The following is a 17,884-nucleotide window of genomic DNA, read 5'->3' as shown; positions in this document are numbered from 1 at the left end:
GGCCTCTCACCGGGGGCCCGACACACCCCCCCTCTCCCAACGCGCCCCCTCTCCCAACGCTACACTGGCGCTGAGTGGCAGGAGACACTCAAACGTGTTTATAATCACTTTCTTTCTTTTTCCTCTCTCTGTCTTTCTCTCTTTCATCCCTGCCCCCCCCCCCCCCCCACCTCTGCTCAGCCTGTCGGCCAGCTCTTTGACCGTGTCGTCCAGCAGTAGCCGGGGCTCGCTGGCCTCCAGCCGCGGCTCCCTGGCGTCCAGCCGCGGCTCCCTCAGCTCCATCAGCTTCAGCGACATCTACGGCGTGCCGCAGTACGAGCGCCACGAGGGCCCCCCCGGCGACCCGCACGACCCCCACCTGCGCTACCTGCTGCCCCCGGAGGCCCTGTCCGTCAGAGACTACCCAGGCTCCGCCCACGACCCGCTGGCCCAGGGCAAGGCTAAGCGCTCCCGCGACAACACCCCGCAGTCCTTGGCCTCGCTCTCCTCCCGCTCCTCGCTGTCCTCCCTGTCGCCCCCCAGCTCCCCCATGGAGACGCCCTACCACTCGGCCCCCCAGGACTGCCCCCTCACCCAGATGACCGAGGAGTACATGGAGCTGGCCGGCCGCGGCCTCCTGGAGGGCCTCCGGTCCCACTCCTACCCCCAGCCTCAGCCTCAGCCCCAGCCCCAGCCTCAGCTCCAGCCCCAGCCCCCGCCCCAGGGCCCGCCCCACACGCACACCGCCCAGACCGGCGGTGGTGAGGAGCCCGCCGGCCCTGCTGCCGCCTACCAGCTGGAGAGCAAGGGCCACAGAGAGAGCGGCCCCCAGGGGCCCTTCAGCTCGGCAGGCAAGTAGCACAGCGCGGCCTCGGGGACGACCGCAGAGCGACACGCGACCTCTACGCGGTTCAGGCCTGGCTTCTTGTATGAATACACAGTGTGTTTAGAAAGGGACATAGGTCTCAAAAGCCCCCCGTATAAATAGAGGATGGATAAATTAATTGAGTGTGAATGGGTGTGTTATCCTGTCTCCTGTAGGAGTGACCCTGCGCTGCAACAGCGCCGGCAGGAGTGGGCGGAGGGCCAGGAGGGTGTCGGCAGGCGTGTCAGAGGACGCCCTGGCCACAGACAGCGGGGTCTTCGAGGCCTGGGGGAGGAGGTGAGAGAGGAGCTCTGGCCCCGAAACACGCACACCCCTCTCTCTCTCTCTCTCTCTCTTTCTCTCTTTCTCAGGAGCACTGGCGCCGCCTAGTGGCCGCGTGGTGTGAACTACAGCATCAATATTGTGTGTTGCCTGGCTCCCCCCCCCCTGCTGGCTCATTGTTGTATCGTTTTGTCTGACAGAGCGGAGGAGTCTGAGGAGATGCTGTACATGAGGGACCTGACCTCCGTGAGCGAACCGGCTCTGATCCAGCTGGGGCTGCTGTGAGTACGCCGTCGACCCCGACCACGTGACGCGAGGGTTGGGCTGTCCCCTCCCCGTTCACCTCTTAACGGTCTCTCTCTCTCTCTCTCTCTCTCTCTCTCTCCTCCCTGGTCGTTACAGGTACGAGGCCAGCTCCCAGTCTCTCCTCCTGCACCTACTGCAGCTCAAGAATCTGAACAAAGCAGTCGTGAGGGACGGCTATAAAGTGTAAGTGCGAGGAAAAAAAACGCCCCGATTTCAAACGAGGGCCCTAACGCCGTAATGCGCCTCGCGGAAGCACCCGTCTCTGACCCGTGGGTTTTCCTGTCGACGTCCAGGTGCGTGAAGGTGCACCTGATCCCCCTGGACGCGGGCCGGGCCTGCGCCTTCTACTGCTGCAAGGCGCTGGAGCCACAGTCGCAGATGAGCTTCAGTGAGGGCTTCCGCATCCCCGTGCCGGCCGACGCGCTGGCGGCGTGCGCCCTGCAGCTTTCGCTCTGCGCCCAGGGGCCGCAGGCCCAGGAGGAGCTGCTGGTGGGTCCGCCGCCCGGCCATGTCTCTCTGGCCCGGAATCAGGATTTTATTTTTTTATTTTTATCCTCTTTGATGTACTCTTTGAATGTGGCAGTTGTAACAGTATAGTTTAACAGTATAATTTCCCCTCGGGGTTTAATGAAGTACCTACCTGCCTTATGAGGTCACAGACTTGGGCTGATTAACTGTGTCAATTCAAGTTGCCAGCGGTATGTTTGAGAGGCGTTTCTTGACCTCAAAAGCGCGGAACGCTTTCGCACCGGCTCTGTAATGTGCTTGTAGATGTTGGATGTTGTCTTGCTAATGCGTGTGTGTGTGTGTGTGTGTGTGTGTGTGTGTGTGTGTGTGTGTGTGTGCGCGTGCGTGCCTATGTGCGTGTGTGTGTGTGTGTGTGTGTGTATACAGGGTACGGCCCAGGTGGGTCTGGCGGAGTGTGCAGGCAGCACAGAAATGGGATTCCGCTGGTTACGAGTGAAGACGCCGGGCGGACTGGACCTGCAGAGGCCGGAGCAGAGCGCCCTCAGCCCTGGCAAGCAGCCTGAGGGCCAGAACCCCCGGACCCTGGTGGGTACAGAACACACACACACACATACGTAGTCACATGTTGAGAAGACTACCCAGTCTTCAAACGTTTATGAGGAACACGAGCGTTTTGTCGGCAGACTGATGTTCAGGCTTTATAATAGATCTTTATTGTGCCCCCGGGAGACATTCCAAAAGCTCTCACCCGGAGGGCTGAGGCTACTCCGTCGGCAGGGGGCAGGATGTGTCCGGATCTGTACGTCAGCCACGTAGACGCGGCGAGCTGTGAGGGAGGGTCCAGCTGTGGGGGAGGGTCCAGCCGTAGGGGAGGGGGCAGCTGGGCCGGGCCGCTGCTGTTCTGTGCGTCTCCGAGAGGAGGAGCAGCGGTGTGTCGCCCTGGCGTGTCTCATTCGGTGTTGTCACAGGACCCTGTCCATAATTTGTGTCTCATTAAATCAGTCGTACACACAATACTGTCCAACGTCGATCAGTGGGCAATGTTGCTACAAAGTTCGTATGCGCAAAATAGCATAGTTCATTGTTATCAACTGGTATTGCTATCAGTGGCTAACAATGGCTAACTTGACTAGAACGACAAAGATGGGGCGAAAGAGGGTTTTTCGTGTTTTGTTTCTGGAACACATTCAAGTGGGATGTGACGTGTTCCTGGGCACCAAATCCGGAGCTCCGATACAAAAGGAACGCAGCGTCTATGTGTGTGTGTGACTGTGTTTTCACAGGACCTTGTGTGTGACTGTGTGTTTTCACAGGACCCTGTGTGTGACTGTGTGTTTTCACAGGACCCTGTGTGTGACTGTGTGTTTTCACAGGACCCTGTGTGTGACTGTGTTTTCACAGGACCCTGTGTGTGACTGTGTGTTTTCACAGGACCCTGTGTGTGACTGTGTGTTTTCACAGGACCCTGTGTGTGACTGTGTTTTCACAGGACCCTGTGTGTGACTGTGTGTTTTCACAGGACCCTGTGTGTGACTGTGTGTTTTCACAGGACCCTGTGTGTGCTCTGCTGGGACGTACCACCGCCCACCTGGAGGAGGGGGAGAGGGGTCTGGACAGGAAGGAGGAGCAAGGGGAGGCCATTTCTGAGCGGTAGAGAGATGCCATTTGTCACATTCTGACACCACACACACACACACACACACACACACACACACGTATATACATACACACACATACATACATACACACACACACACACACACACACACACATACATACATACACACACACATACACACATACATGCACACACATGCATACACACACACACACACACTCACTCACTCACTCACTCACTCAATCACTCACTCACTCACTCACTCACTCACTCACTCACTCACTCACTCACTCACACACACACAAACACATCACAGTCCTCACAAACTAGCAGTTAACACATTATGAGCATCCCGGTATTACATAAAAACACCCATGATCATGCTTATCTTTTACACCTCTACCTCCTAAAATAATTTGCTCCAATGCCATGAACTTATACCTCTCCCAGACACACCTTGCTATTAAAAGACACATTCATTTCACAGTGTGAAAAGAGGCACGCATAGCAAACATACTTACCCACCACGGTCGGTCCATCACAAACTCAGGCCTACATGAACCTGCTGTTTTAATATGGGTGTGTAAACCTGCTGTTTTAATATGGGTGTGTAAACTTGGTGTGTTTACCAGGAGCTGGCAGGCCGAGTCAGTGGACAGCGGCTGCAGCAACAGTGCAGCCTTCCCAGCACACTGTCACGAGGGGCTGTGCGCTGAGGGCGTCTGCAACGCCACCGGGGGGCGCTGTGCTCAGCCGGCGAACAAACCCCCCACGCTAAAGGTAACGCCACAGGCTGCGGGGGCTGTTAATGTCCGACTGCTGCCGTATGTATGTATGGTTCTATACAGGCATATCTTGGGACACCTCTGTATGGAATCTAATCGAGTTAATTAGACTCCTCAGTAAAAATACCCTATCGCCCTCCCCCACACACACACCCATAGCTGGGCTAAAACAGTGCTTATGGGAAACGGTCACGTGTGTAGAAGTCACCGAGATCTAAACGCTGTGACATGTACCGATGCTACGGCGTCGACGACAATGTCGGGCGCGTCGGTAAACAAGCGTTGCCGTTTTGGCCGCAGGTGGAGAAGGCCACCATGACGGAGGGGATGTTCCCAGAGCCGGTCCGAATCCGGCCCAAGGAGAGGGGCGGGCGCTGGGGTCACACCTCGCCGTTCATGCGCAGCAGCACTATCGTACGCTCCCAGACCTTCTCCCCTGGGGCCCGCAGCCAGTACGTCTGCAGGGTAGGTACACACACACACACACACACCTGTCTGTGTCAACACCCCAAAAAACGACTTTCATGATACCTTTTGGTATCTTTAATCTTACTAAGGGGCGTCATTTAAAGTCTCTTTTAAGTGTTAAGTGTAATTATAAGTGTTATTAAGTGGCTGTTGAACTGGTTTGACGGTTGGCACAGTAAATGTGTCTTACTGTATCTGTTGGTAACCCGGTGTTTATCTCTGCTCAGTTGTACCGCAGCGACAGTGACAGTTCAACTCTACCAAAGAAATCTCCCTTCATCAGAAACACGTTGGAAAGAAGGACGTTGAGATATAAACAGGTGCAGCCGCATAAACGCCCACTGCTTAAAGCCGCGCCGCATTTTACCACTTTTACAGAAACAAGTGACCAGTTAGAAGAGCTAAAGTGTACTGTGTGTGTGTGTGTCTGCACATTGTGCGTATGCATTGTATGTGTGTGTGTGTGTGTGTGCGTGGAGCAGCAGTCCTACAGGTCATCTCTGGTGGAGCAGCCGACGCGCACCTCTCTGGACCTGGAGCTGGACCTCCAGGCCTGCAGGACGCGCCAGCGGCAGCTGACCGAGGAGCTGAGCACCCTGCGGGAGCTGAAGCTGCGCCTGGAGGACCCCCAGACCCGGGAGGCCGGCGAGCTGCCGCACTGGGCCCTGAGGGACGAGCGCTTCCGCTGCCTGCTCCGGGAGGCCCAGAGACAGGTAGGCAGGAGGGGAGCCAAGGGGAACTGATGCCAGCCGTTCACAAGCATACACACGTAGAAGCCTTGTTATCCTGCGATATCCTGTTACCCTGTGTTTATGGTGTTGGCTGCCCACACAGGCCAGCCAGAGCAAGCAGGAGCAGCGCGAGGAAGAGGCTGCCGAGAGGAGACTGAGGAAGGCTTCCAAAGAGGTTCTGCAGATGAGGGGGCAGAGCCAGAAGGAACCCCTGCCGGTGCAGACCTTCAGGTGGGCTTTGTCCCAAACTCCTACATGGGTGGGGCTCTGAAGCTCCACACCTCCTCCCTAACGGGGCCACAACAGCACATTATCCACATGTCACTGGTACCTGTTATAAACACGGCCCTGCAGTGCCGAATAACCACAATTCTGGCGTCTAAAATGAAAAGGAGTGAAATATCTTTCATTTATTTAACTGCAATTCTTTTGTTCACCGCCCCCTTGAGTTGCGGGACGTCGACTGAGCACTGAAGCATATCTGACAGTTGGAATGTTCTTCTGTGTTGACAGAGAGAAGATGGCGTTTTTCACAAGACCAAGGTTCAACATACCTCCTTTACCAGCCGATGACGTATGAGAGCTTGCTTCTGTATTATTGTGATCAAACATGAAGTATTTGTCGTTGGTTTGTATTCACACATGAAGTCATTTGAACAAAGTGTAGTTACTTTGCAGAACACAAAACAAAGCTATGCAAATTTTGATGATTCAAAAGCTTTACAGTATGTTTTTCAAAGGTGTTCATGTGTGGCTATACTTATATGCACACGCAGTTAACAGAAAAACACGTACACACACGTAATTATTGGCAACAGCATGTTATTTTCCTTTTTTGGGGAAAATGCCTCTTTTATAAGGTAAAACAAGATATCTCTTTATTCTTGTACGACTTATTTCTGATGTTTGCTTACAAAAGGCTGGAGGACGGGAACAACGTCATTTTAGACAAACTCACCGTACTGTAACTTATTTTATAGTACTTTTCCTTGAAGGAAATAAAAACGCTTCTTGCTTTTTAATGTATTCTGTAAAGCTTTGAACAAATAGCACTTCAGTGTTTTTACATACAGTAGAATGGAACTGTTGGCTTATTTTGTTTCTGTTACCTTAAATTCTTAAAAGTTATTTACATAAAATGTCACTTTTTAATCCACTTTTATTACAGATGTCATTGTCTTTGTTGATATATTAAAATTATTAATATTGATTATTTCATGTACTTTTCAATATATGGATAAATATATGAAACACTGTATTCAGATTTTTTATGATGTCTGTAAGAACATCTGCAGTGTTACCTCTTTTGTGAAAATAAAACCATTAAACTAACTTGCTTTACTGTTTCAGTCAAGAATGACTGAGCATTTCTAAAAGAATCAAACATGACAGCAAAGTCAGACTTGTTTGGTGGAGCACTAGGTCCACAGTTTTCACTAACTGCACCTAACATAGATTCAATGTGGCTCAGTTGAGCACCTGCTGGACTTTTCAGCTTCAAGGCTTTTCAGCGTCTACCTGGCCAGAGGGAGAATAGGAGTCAGAACTTGGGCTGTAAGGAGCTTTGTGGAGACTGTCAGTCACATAGCTCCTGTGGACAGCAAGAGCCCAAGGCACAATGCTCTCTGAGATCCCCAATTAACTAAGGCACGTAACTCAAAGCTCACATTCCGCATTCCCATGTACACGCACACACTGACAAGAACACTAAACAGGCTTTCTCATACACAAACACTAACTCAGACCCTGCAGGCAAACAGATGATGGAATCCCAGGTCTCTGCTTGCCTGTTTCCCAGATTGATTGAACAGTTGTGTAAGGAGCAGCACACTGTGGCAGCATCCAGAACTGAATCATTATGGTAATTACACTGTCACACATTAAAATGTAATTGATTTAGGGTAGGCTGCTTGTACATTACAATGATATTCATGCCCTTCAGTGTAGGACCAAAGGCGGACAAATCGCTTGACTCTTTCAGGGTACTCACGCTAATGGAAATCACGGAAAAGTAATGGAATTTTCCTAAATGTTCTGGAAAAGTCATTGAAATTGACCCGAGATGATCATGGTGCTAGCAATGAATTTTGTAAGCTCAGCTCATTCATGTAAATTTGTTATTCTTCAAGTAGTCCACATGTATGTTTTCAATTCCACAATCATCTCAAGTTCATGTAATTATAGTAGTTGTAGGATACTTTACTCATTAAAATGCAGAAATATAGACATGGAAATGTGTTTAGAAATTATGGAAAGGTTTGGGAATTTTATTGGTAAAAATTAGTGGGAACCCTGCTCTTTCAACATGAACACCTGTCTACCACACAAACATGCATGCTGTATCACAAACCGATGTCTGACAGAAGCAAATCATTTGGTAAAATAACCAGATTTTCCTCTGGAAATGTGAATAATGTAAGTATGTACAGTCAGTGTGCTCCCATTTTCCATTACAAGGCAAAAGGCACAGAGAAAAACAAAAACAGTAAAACATGTCTTTATTCTTTTTAAAGAGAGAACATGCAGTACTGTAGATTAGTTTTGTTCCAAACGAATTCACATCTCCTGAGAGCTTCGACCTGAGATCACCATTGCAGCATTGAGAGCAGCAGGCTTTTGAGGCGCCACAGACACATGGCATGATCACACGCCAGGAGAAACAATAACCCGCTGGTCAAACAGGTAGATGTGGAACCAGATTAAAGATATGAGTAATGAACATGAACATCATGAGCAATCTTTTATATGGTATAACGACCTCAACGTTCTTCTTTGATCATTCACCCGACAGCATAAGTATCAGGTTCCTAGATAGTCATCACAGAACATTGAGACGTTATATTTATGACCTGTCATTTTAATTACCCAAAGGTGTGAAAAACAAGCTACCTTTCAAATTAAAGAATTTCAGAGCTTCAGACATGATCATACACTACCTGTAAAATTATGGACAGGTGCTTCATATCAAGACAAAACACATGGAGTTGGTACTGTGGTATTCATGGGTACCAAATGTAGTCCAAGACCTGCCATATTTGTGCCCTACACAGGTGTGTCAATTTGTCTGATTGCATAGGATTTTATGCACTAGAGCCAATTAGACCACTTGATACATCTGTGGAGGACACACAGATGGCAGGTCTAGGACTAGATTTGGTACCCATGAATAGTATCTTGGAAGCAAGATACATTTTTCAAAAGGTCAATAAATGTGTTTAGTCAGTCAACAGACAGTACCAGGACCTGCCTGAGCCTCTCCATGTTCATCCACATTAGATAACGGATGGCCTCTGTAGACCTGTGCATCACTTTATAAAACACCCGGGAAACTATTTATTAGCTTCACCATCATTATTTAAATGTTACCACCATAGTCCGGTGCTTAAACTTTAAGAGACATGCTTTCCTAGTCCTTCCAAGTCCAATTCTACTGTATACATGCTTTTTCCTGATGTGTTGTGTGGGCTAACTATACAGTATCACACAGTGCAGAGTATGAAGTCCAGGGAGACAGTCAGAATGACATACTGAATCTTTATAGGGGAACTGTAAATATTGTTCTCTCATGTTCAATATTGTACTGTGCATAATTATGTACCTTGGCACTTCCAACCCATGATGGCTAGAGAAAAAAAGACTTGTTTAATAAAGGAACGGGACCTGCAGATCGGTAGTGCAGATGATCATACAAGTTTAGAAGTGGTCTGTGATCATCAGCACTCGGAGAGGCAAAACTAATCACACTCTGTAAGGAAAGAGGTACAATTTGTCACAATATTGGCTCTGAACCAAATGATTGATGTATCACAAGGTGCAGTCATGTTCAGCCTAATTTGAAGTGCAGTGGATTACCACTTCCTATTTACATTAAGTGCTTGAGGCCTAACATGTCAACAAGCCTACATGTTAACTCGTCAACACTGTAAATGAGGGAAGCCTCAGTGCTTAACGAGTGTAAATAAAGGTTATTTATTAAATCAAATTGTCTCTATAATGGCAGAAATGAACAACTGGTGGCGATGACTGGTGGCGATGACTGGTGTCCACGACGATCTCAACAGCTGGCCAATGTGTGAATCAACTTCATACATTCCTACGTTCCTCAACACTGTCCCAAAATGTAGTTCTGTGCGGAGGAATACGCTCACATGCAGTGCCACGGTCCAATTTCTTCATTAAACGTGTGAGATCAAATGGTACACGGCTTAGTGCACTCCGCCTTCACTGAAAGTGGTGCCTTTGATGTGCTCGGTTTCTCCTTCTCTACCTCTCTCTCCCTCCCTCTCTCTCCCTCTCTCTCTCCTTCATCAGGCAGCACGCTCTGCGGAGCCTTTGAAGAGCATGGTTTCTTTCTCTTCCTCTCCCCCTGCATCCACGCTAACTGGATCTACAAACATTCTTCAGTGCAGACTGGGAGTACAACAGTTTCCCTGACACTTGAAACTACTCTTTAGTGAACACTGTGACAGAAAGAAGGGTGCAGCAGACAATTATAACCTTGTGAACGGTTTCCAATCAGTTCCCTTCAAACCTCCACAACGATATTAAGTGCCTGTGGGCCCGTTCTGGTTGTCGGAATATAAAAAATGAAGGCCTTTAAAATATAATCAGTTCAACATTCAGCCTTTCAAACTTACGGACTGATTCACGGTGGAATTTCAGAATGAAGGCCTTTCAAATATTGTGCACTAAAACACAAGGTGTTCTGAGAATACTATTAAAAGAAAACTGTTTGTTTCCAATCACCAATCAGATTCTAGAGCGGTGTTTCCCAAAGACTGGGTCGCGACTGATATGTGGGTCACAGGAGATTTTATTTGGGTCGCCAAATAAATTTGCTGAATTTCTTTCATAGTCTTTTGAACCACATGAGGGAGCTTGTTGGTTTTCCAACATTTCGGTGTCTGGTCTATTTTTCCACAAGTGAATGTGTGTGAATAAAGTACGTAGTAGTCCAGGGTTACCGATTCAAGATCTCTGAGAAGGTCTCACATTCTGGGGAAGGAAGGATGGGGGTGCGACGGCATACCTTAATGGGGGCAAGTGCATTTCGAACTGGCATGAATCTTGAAGCTAAATCTTATCTACAGTCATGGTTGTTTAACACTGTTGAAATGGAGTTGTAAGACTTTCTTCAGTTATGGGTCTGTTTATTTCGGTTCGATAGATAGATAGATGGATGGATAGATGGATAGATAGATAGATAGAAAGATCAATACAGAACAACCACGACGGTCCCACGGACAATTTGCACTGGTCAATTGAAGACAACAAACCTCTACAGTTACAAGTTACCTTTCATTTCCAGTGATAAAAGCAGGTCATCATTGTTCCACGTCAGCAATAAATCGGTGCTTGACTTGGGCCGGAGCCAAGCACGGGCACCTCACGCTTTCTGCCGCTTCAGTGTGATCAGCCCAGGCTCTAGAGGCTCCGGTCCATGTTGTCAATCCCCACACTCCCCTCGTCCCTCCCCCAGCCAGGAGGCGTCTAGATGGGGATGGAGATGATGGTGGGCAGGTCCCCGATAGGAGGAGGGTTGTACTTCTCTACCCTCATCAGGCGCCGGAGGATGTCGTCGCGGTCCCGAGGCCAGCCATACACGTGGGTGTTCTGGAGCCAGGCTGGGACATGGCACTGCCCAAACAAAGAGCAGTGAGCTAGCAGTCCCCCCCTCTGCCTCCAAAAGAGTCTTATGCGCTAGGAGGGCTCAGGTTTTTACCTTATCATGGTTTCATGTCAAACCTTCATATGCTGACAAGATTTCATACGCGTTGACACAGAATGCAGAACAACATGGAGGCCTAACAAGTGAGGTATGTGGTTTCCATTATACTGTGTACACACACAGGTGTGCGGTGTGTCGTTGGTAGAGTGTGTACAGGAAATTGAACAGAGCACATAAACCTGACAACCTTCTGTTGACTGACAGCACAGCACTATCCTGTTTCCCCTTCTCTCCTTCTATCTCTCCTTCTATCTCTCTATCTCTCTCCCTCTCTTTCATTATGAGGCAGCCAAACATGTGAGGCTTAAACAAATATTGTATCAGCTTTGAGAAAATGTTTGTGTGAGGCTTACCTTCTTGGCACCAGGAAACAAAATCGGGATGAATCGAAAGTTCTTGCTGCCGTTCTGAATGAATTCATTCTGCAGCTGCATCAACAGAAAACAGCAGGAGTACAACAGACATCCCAAGTTGAAATAAATATAATCAATAATTACTTAATCTCTATAAACACAGTGCTGTCCGTGCGTTTAATCATAAGTAAACAGACGACTGTGGATAAAAACATAGTTGTTGTTTCTCTATGGAGAGTAGGAGAGGACAGTGAGAGGGCTGACCTGCTTGTGGATGTAGACTGTGGTGAGGGTCCTCTCGTCATTCTCCAGGCAGACGGGAGACGCCGTCACCGTCTCGTAGTATTTGGGGCTGATAATAATGATGATCAGGTACTCCTTCTGTCAGAGGGACAATGCCGGTAACACGGTTCAGTTCAGTCCTTCTGGTGCACGCGCAGATGAGGTGGCACAGAAGAGTTAGCACAGAAGAGATAGCACAGAAGAGATAGCACAGGTTGTAGCACCTGGTATAACCTTTGCGTGAGAAGCCCAGGGGACTAGAAGATTCTGAGCCGGATAATAATTCAAAATAATTACGTTTGCTTACTTGAGTATCGGCCCCCGGGTTGACTGCGGGATCACATAAAAGGTTGCACTGGGAGGAATGTTAAGCAGTAAACCTTTGTTAAGGTAATAAGACTGTCTTTACCTCACTGAGATACCTCTCCATGAAGTCTATCTTGCTTATGCTCCTGAACTGCTGCTCGAACATGTCGATCTGCAAAAAAACAATGAATAGAATATCGGTGAGGCAATTCTTCAGCTGCCCTGAGAGCCCAGTAAAGTCATGGGAGCTAAACAACAAAGCATGGTCATTATTCTGTCAAGACCAGAGATCTTTACAACATCACAACTCCACACACATTTGTGGTGTAAAAATACATCAACACAACGGCTAGTGATTTTTTCCTGCAGAAAAACAAGGCTGCTTACATGCGTGTCAAAGCCATTGTGTCGCAGCAGTCCCACGAAGTTGATGACATCATTGACGTGCTTTTCGTTGTCTGCTTCGTAAGTCACAAAGACCCTCCCTGTGGTGATGCACAGAAGCATCAAGACAACAAAAGAATTAAACATGAATGCAAAAGTTGTTTAATTGTTTAAATTTTTACTTAAAGTTCAGTAAGGTAGTTTTAGACAAGACAGTGTGCCATTTCGTGCGATTATTATATACTGTATCAACTTGTTTTATGACGTTCAAGGTTGTTCAAGGTTCCTGACTCACTAAACAGGCCTCTCACAATCATAAGGGGCTCAAACAATTGTCAATGGCAGAGGTGCATAAAGATGGTGTGGTACTACTTTGACGTCACTCAGATGCTCTACCCGTACCACAATGCACTACGCATACTACTGTATGTGAAACAGAGCCTTCCTCTAAAAAGTACAGAAGAAGAAGAAGAAGACGAAGAAGAAGAAATCAGGACACAGCCATCTTTATGCACCTCTGCCATCGTCTGTGAGACTCTCCCCATGACCCCTCCTGGTGCTAGCCTGCTCCTGCTCCACTCGTCCTACTCCTGGCGCTAGCCTGCTCCTGCTCCACTCGTCCTACTCCTGGCGCTAGCCTGCTCCTGCTCCACTCGTCCTACTCCTGGCGCTAGCCTGCTCCTGCTCCACTCGTCCTACTCCTGGCGCTAGCCTGCTCCTGCTCCACTTGTCCTACTCACGTTGCTCCAGAGAGAGAGCTGCGCTGCCGGGCGGGGCTTTCGGCTTCGCTGGACTGAAGTGGGCACTGTGAGAAAATAGTGTCTTGTTTAATCGCAGTGGGAAACCTCTATACATTCAACACTTTTCTTTATCGGCCTGGACTCATGGTGACAGAAGTTGCCTACCATTAGAAACTCACCTATGCATGTGGGCTTCAACTGGAGGTCTGCAATTATCTGGACCTGGAAGACAAAATTTGACTGTTATTGCACGATAGTCTAGTCTACTGAAAAATGTCCTTGGCAAATGAATAAAAGTTGATGATTGTTTTATAGGGATTTATTCAATATGAATTATTTGGCATGAATCCATAGTACTGTCATATTCCAGTCGGATATATACCTGCCATTATGTAGGCAGATATGCCTGCGGTTATGAAGGCTTTTATATAATACTGTGAGTGAAGCAACAGAACATTAGAACTCACACAAAGGCCCGTAAGGAGGCCGATATCCAGGCCTGGGACTCTGGTGAGGCGCAGGCCTCATCTTGAAGACGTCAGCGGGGCAGTGTGTGAAGCAGGCCGCCCCCTGGGGCGAGCAGTAGTACGGCAGCAGGGTGTGGTGGTGCATGTCTGCGGACAGCGGGTTGGAGTGGAGGGATCCGGGCTGCTCCAGGCTGCCGATGCTGGGGCTGTACCTGCCCGAGAGGGACGTGGACTTGCTGGTGCAGTAACGGCTCTCGCCAGGGTAGCTGTGGTAGTCGCCGGAGGGGCCCGGGCAGCATGACTGGCTGCCGGAGTAGCCCGGCCTGGTCCAGCCGCTGGCAAAGCTGGGGTGGAGCCAGGGGCCGTCCACCCCCGTGGGGAACGGCGTCGGCTGGCTATACCCTGCGGGCAGGCCCAGAGGAGGCTGGTACAGGTTGAAGCTTGGCACCGGTCGGGGAGGATTACCGATGTGCCGTTGATGTGCGTCTCTGCCTCCCATCATGTCTCTTGGGCAGAATAAAGAGTCACCGTTGAAGCTGGCACAGCAAGCGGGGGGGCTGTGGTCGTGCGGGCGGGGGCTAGGGGCGTCCTCGGGGACGCCGTCCTTACTCATGGTCTCGTCGTCCTCCTCTGGGGTGTTGGGGGCCGTCCAGGTGCAGCTGACCAGCTGGCTGCTATGACTGTGAGGGAGTGTTTTGGGGACTGAGTGAGTCACCTGGGTGAGATACTTGTCTTGCACGCTCAAGATTAAAACACTGGAGAAGACCATCGTAGATGTGTCTGTCGCGCTGGTCTCGATGTAAAATTCCACTCCAGTAAACATGAAACTGTGCTCTACTTTTATCTTTGCCTATCAGACTATGACTATGATATATCTATGACTATCAGCTGTGGTTGAGCGAACATCAGTTGAGGTAACATACAAATCAACATTTTCCCATCCAATCATATTGAGCAAGTGTTTTTAAAAGCCAAAGGTAGAGTGGGACAACTGTGTTGGACAGAGGGGGAGTGACTAGTGGTGTGTTTCTAGAGGCGGGACTCTACCTGTTTGTTGCTGAGGCGGCGTAGTGCTGAGTGGGCAGCATCATTATACCTGCATTCTGAGATCCATGTGTCAAGTCTGAGACACACACACATGCCTGCATAAAACAACACAAAAACTAAACACAGTATACACGCACACAGAATTTGACAGTGCTGTGCAGACTGTTTCAAAGCCCCCCTTATACACCAACTTTCTGCTGTGATAGGATGAGAAAAAGGAGCCACCCACATTGCTCAAGGGGACTTTTCAAAATATGTGGCAGTCAATTTACGAGCCACCCATCCTTTCATTTCTCTAGTACCTTGGGGTTGGAGCCGCGGGTATCAGGAAATGATGTTAGACATTAGTGGAAACAATATTCTCAGCGCTGGAAAACAAAACCACAGACATCCACACCGCAGTTAAGAACATAGTTCAGACTAAGTTATATGGAACAGTGGTTCTCTGCTTGTTCAGTTTTTTAAAGTAGGCTATGTTCTGTTTTTAAAAGAACACATTATTTATGAATAATAAGCATTCGCCCAAAGCAGCCTCCAAACGAACTCGACGTTTTGGCTATAAAGCACTGTATAATTTCCATTTTATCAACAGGTCTGGTAGGCTATGTGTCGAACGTCAATCAAACATCATGATCATGGTCATGGATAATTGTCCAGCTCATTACCTACTAACAAACATCATAACACAACATCTAATTAAGTGTTTTCATGTTCTTTACAAGATGAAGTAGGTTGATAACTTAAGTGTGGTCGGAACATATTCGCGTTAGCACTTTCCGCTGTCTTTTGACCCAGATAAACTCAGAGAAACATGCGAAGTCGTCGTTTCCAGTACAGTGCGCTCCGTGGTTGTCTGCACGCACGCGCCCAAATTGCAGAAAAAGAGCTAAAAAAGCTCGCGGACAAACCGCCTCAAAGATAAGAATCACAGAAAACCTGCCGTGTCGAGCTAAGTTCCGCTCGTCTTCACTTTAACACGCACTACGTTCACTTAGTGTATGGGGAACACGCGTGTTATAAACGGTTCACAAGCAATGACAAGACGTTATAGTATTTTGTAGCCTATCTAGCCTATATGCGCACATATCTAAATAACCAATATCCCCACACCTGACTCATGTAAGCATGAATCGGGATAAATAATGTTTCATAGCAGCACAGATAATACATTAAAATAAGAAGATAAGAAAGCTCTAAAGACAGGCTAATTTGTACTGACCTCATTGAGTTATGCTACAATTCCGATAATATTCCGTTTTCATTCCGAAAGTATTGGCTGATGAAACGTCCTCACTTCGGCATTAATAGGTTACATTCACCTGTGGCCTCCTTTAGCTATCAGTGGTAACATTTCCAAAACCAAACCGCAGATTTCCATGTAAGCTATTTCACAAAAAAATAGATATAGGCTATAATTTATCATTCATGCCAATCAGATTTGATATACCGAGGACCCGAAGTGTGTTCTTAGTCCAGATAGGCCTATTTCCTGTAGCCTACTAAACTGGATGCTACTTTTGTCCCACGCGGCGTCACCAATAGGGCTCCACCCCCTTACAAAACCTCTAGTCACAATGACAGACTGACTAGCTGAATTAAAATTTGGCCTTTAACATCTTCAACTTTTCATGTGTAGAATATCCTAACCAAGTGCATTACAAATTCAACAAGTGCACAGTGAACCTGACGTCTCTAATTCCACAAACCGCGTCTCTGTCTCTCTCGGGGGCACGATTATCTCAAAAACGGGCTGATGTATGAACATCCGGCAGGTGTGTAGCTGAAGACCCTAGGACGTCCAGTGTCGCCTGTAAAGTTGTTTGGATCAACAGGGATGGACACTGTGCCTGTTAAAAAGTAGTTCAGCGCGGCAGGATACGCTCCCATCCAGTGTTGAGGTCACCCCCATACCAAGGTATACCAAGGTAGGCTATACCAAGAGTCATGCCAAATAGTGTCCAGTTGCCAAAATATGTCCAGGTGATGTAATTGTAATGTTGTTGCTATACCAATGCTAGCATGACATTCCTCTCTCGCTGTAGCTCGTTGTAGAGTCAGGGCATTTCAGCACTTTGAGTTTGTCTCACAATGAAAAGTGCTTCATAAATAATATAAATATTATTAATAATATAAATATATTATAAATAAAATGCATTATTATTATTATTATTATTATTAGGTCAATCAATTAAAAATGTAATATAATTCATTACATGGTCTGTAATCAATTTATGTAATTAAACGCGATTACTAATTGTTTTGGATTAATTTGCATTTTTTTCATAGGCTAATTCATTTATCTAATTAACACATTAAAATTGACAGCCCTAAATATTATTATAGCCGTAAATTGCAGACAAAATTCAGTTTACGACTCTTTTTAGATACACCTTACATTGCATGTGATTTGCAATTAATGCTTTTTGAAAAGCAGTCCACACGCAAGCAAGTCTACAAGCCTAACAATGCATTGTAGGAATACAGGTCAAAATATCTAGCAAACACATAAGAACCGAAGTACTAAGTAATGAGTCAATTAAAGCGATAAATGTAACTGCTGTCCTGGCCCCACAGTGGTGGAATGAACTGCCCACTGATGTCAGGACAACAGAGTCGCTACACATCTTTCGCCTCAGGCTCAAAACCCACCTCTTCAATAAGTACTACCAGGATCCTAAGCACCTTTTGTATTTTTATCTTGCAATTTGCCTTCAGCACTAGGTTATGCTTTTATTCCCTTGTTTAGAAAGGAGATGCACTTCTGGTGAGTAGTAGTACACTGACTTCCTACGTTAAATGCAATTATTGTAAGTCACTTTGGATAAAACATTAGGCATTACAGTAATTTAGCATATGCTTTTATCCAAAGCGACTTACAACAACAACAATAACAACAACAATAATAATAATAATAATAATAATAGTAAAACAAGAATAAAAGCGTCAAGCTAAATGACTGTAATAGGCTATAATACAACTGCTTCTTTCATGTGGGAGCATTCGTTTTGGTTTGTGGCATGAAAGAGTAATGTACTGTACATTGGGTACATTCGTTTTGGTTTATAGTGTACGCTG

The 17,884-nt window shown here is 47.3% G+C and overlaps 2 protein-coding genes across 2 annotated transcripts in view; one reads left to right on the top strand and one right to left on the bottom strand.

The window, feature by feature from the left end:
* The window catches only part of wwc3 (WWC family member 3), a gene marked incomplete at its 5' end in the record, with an annotated part of 30,246 nt that extends 24,114 nt beyond the window's left edge, over window positions 1–6,132 (top strand). Inside the window, 13 exons of the mRNA XM_084444446.1 lie at window positions 181–830; window positions 1,021–1,141; window positions 1,327–1,407; window positions 1,529–1,615; window positions 1,726–1,921; window positions 2,327–2,485; window positions 3,450–3,550; window positions 4,151–4,298; window positions 4,604–4,768; window positions 4,999–5,091; window positions 5,254–5,484; window positions 5,606–5,733; window positions 6,016–6,132. Of these exons, the coding sequence (XP_084300572.1) occupies window positions 181–830; window positions 1,021–1,141; window positions 1,327–1,407; window positions 1,529–1,615; window positions 1,726–1,921; window positions 2,327–2,485; window positions 3,450–3,550; window positions 4,151–4,298; window positions 4,604–4,768; window positions 4,999–5,091; window positions 5,254–5,484; window positions 5,606–5,733; window positions 6,016–6,082 (2,227 nt within the window). The 3' untranslated portion in view covers window positions 6,083–6,132. The remainder of the gene's footprint in view (window positions 1–180; window positions 831–1,020; window positions 1,142–1,326; window positions 1,408–1,528; window positions 1,616–1,725; window positions 1,922–2,326; window positions 2,486–3,449; window positions 3,551–4,150; window positions 4,299–4,603; window positions 4,769–4,998; window positions 5,092–5,253; window positions 5,485–5,605; window positions 5,734–6,015) is intronic.
* Window positions 6,133–10,703: 4,571 nt separating this feature from the next.
* traf3ip2l (TRAF3 interacting protein 2-like) lies at window positions 10,704–16,224 on the bottom strand. Its single transcript, XM_084444891.1, has 11 exons — window positions 16,029–16,224; window positions 15,112–15,177; window positions 14,810–14,904; window positions 13,763–14,442; window positions 13,475–13,517; window positions 13,296–13,360; window positions 12,559–12,656; window positions 12,275–12,343; window positions 11,848–11,964; window positions 11,584–11,658; window positions 10,704–11,139 (listed from the first exon to the last, which is right to left on the bottom strand). Exons 3-11 carry the CDS (start codon window positions 14,851–14,853, stop codon window positions 10,993–10,995), a joined length of 1,338 nt encoding a protein of 445 aa, XP_084301017.1. The 5' UTR covers window positions 14,854–14,904; window positions 15,112–15,177; window positions 16,029–16,224; the 3' UTR covers window positions 10,704–10,992.
* Between the last annotated feature and the right edge of the window lie 1,660 nt (window positions 16,225–17,884).

This window comes from Borostomias antarcticus, assembly GCF_949987555.1.
Source record: "Borostomias antarcticus genome assembly, chromosome: 10".
In the NCBI taxonomy this organism is placed as follows: Eukaryota; Metazoa; Chordata; class Actinopteri; order Stomiiformes; family Stomiidae; genus Borostomias; species Borostomias antarcticus.
This window is presented reverse-complemented; position numbering and strand designations above follow the sequence as displayed.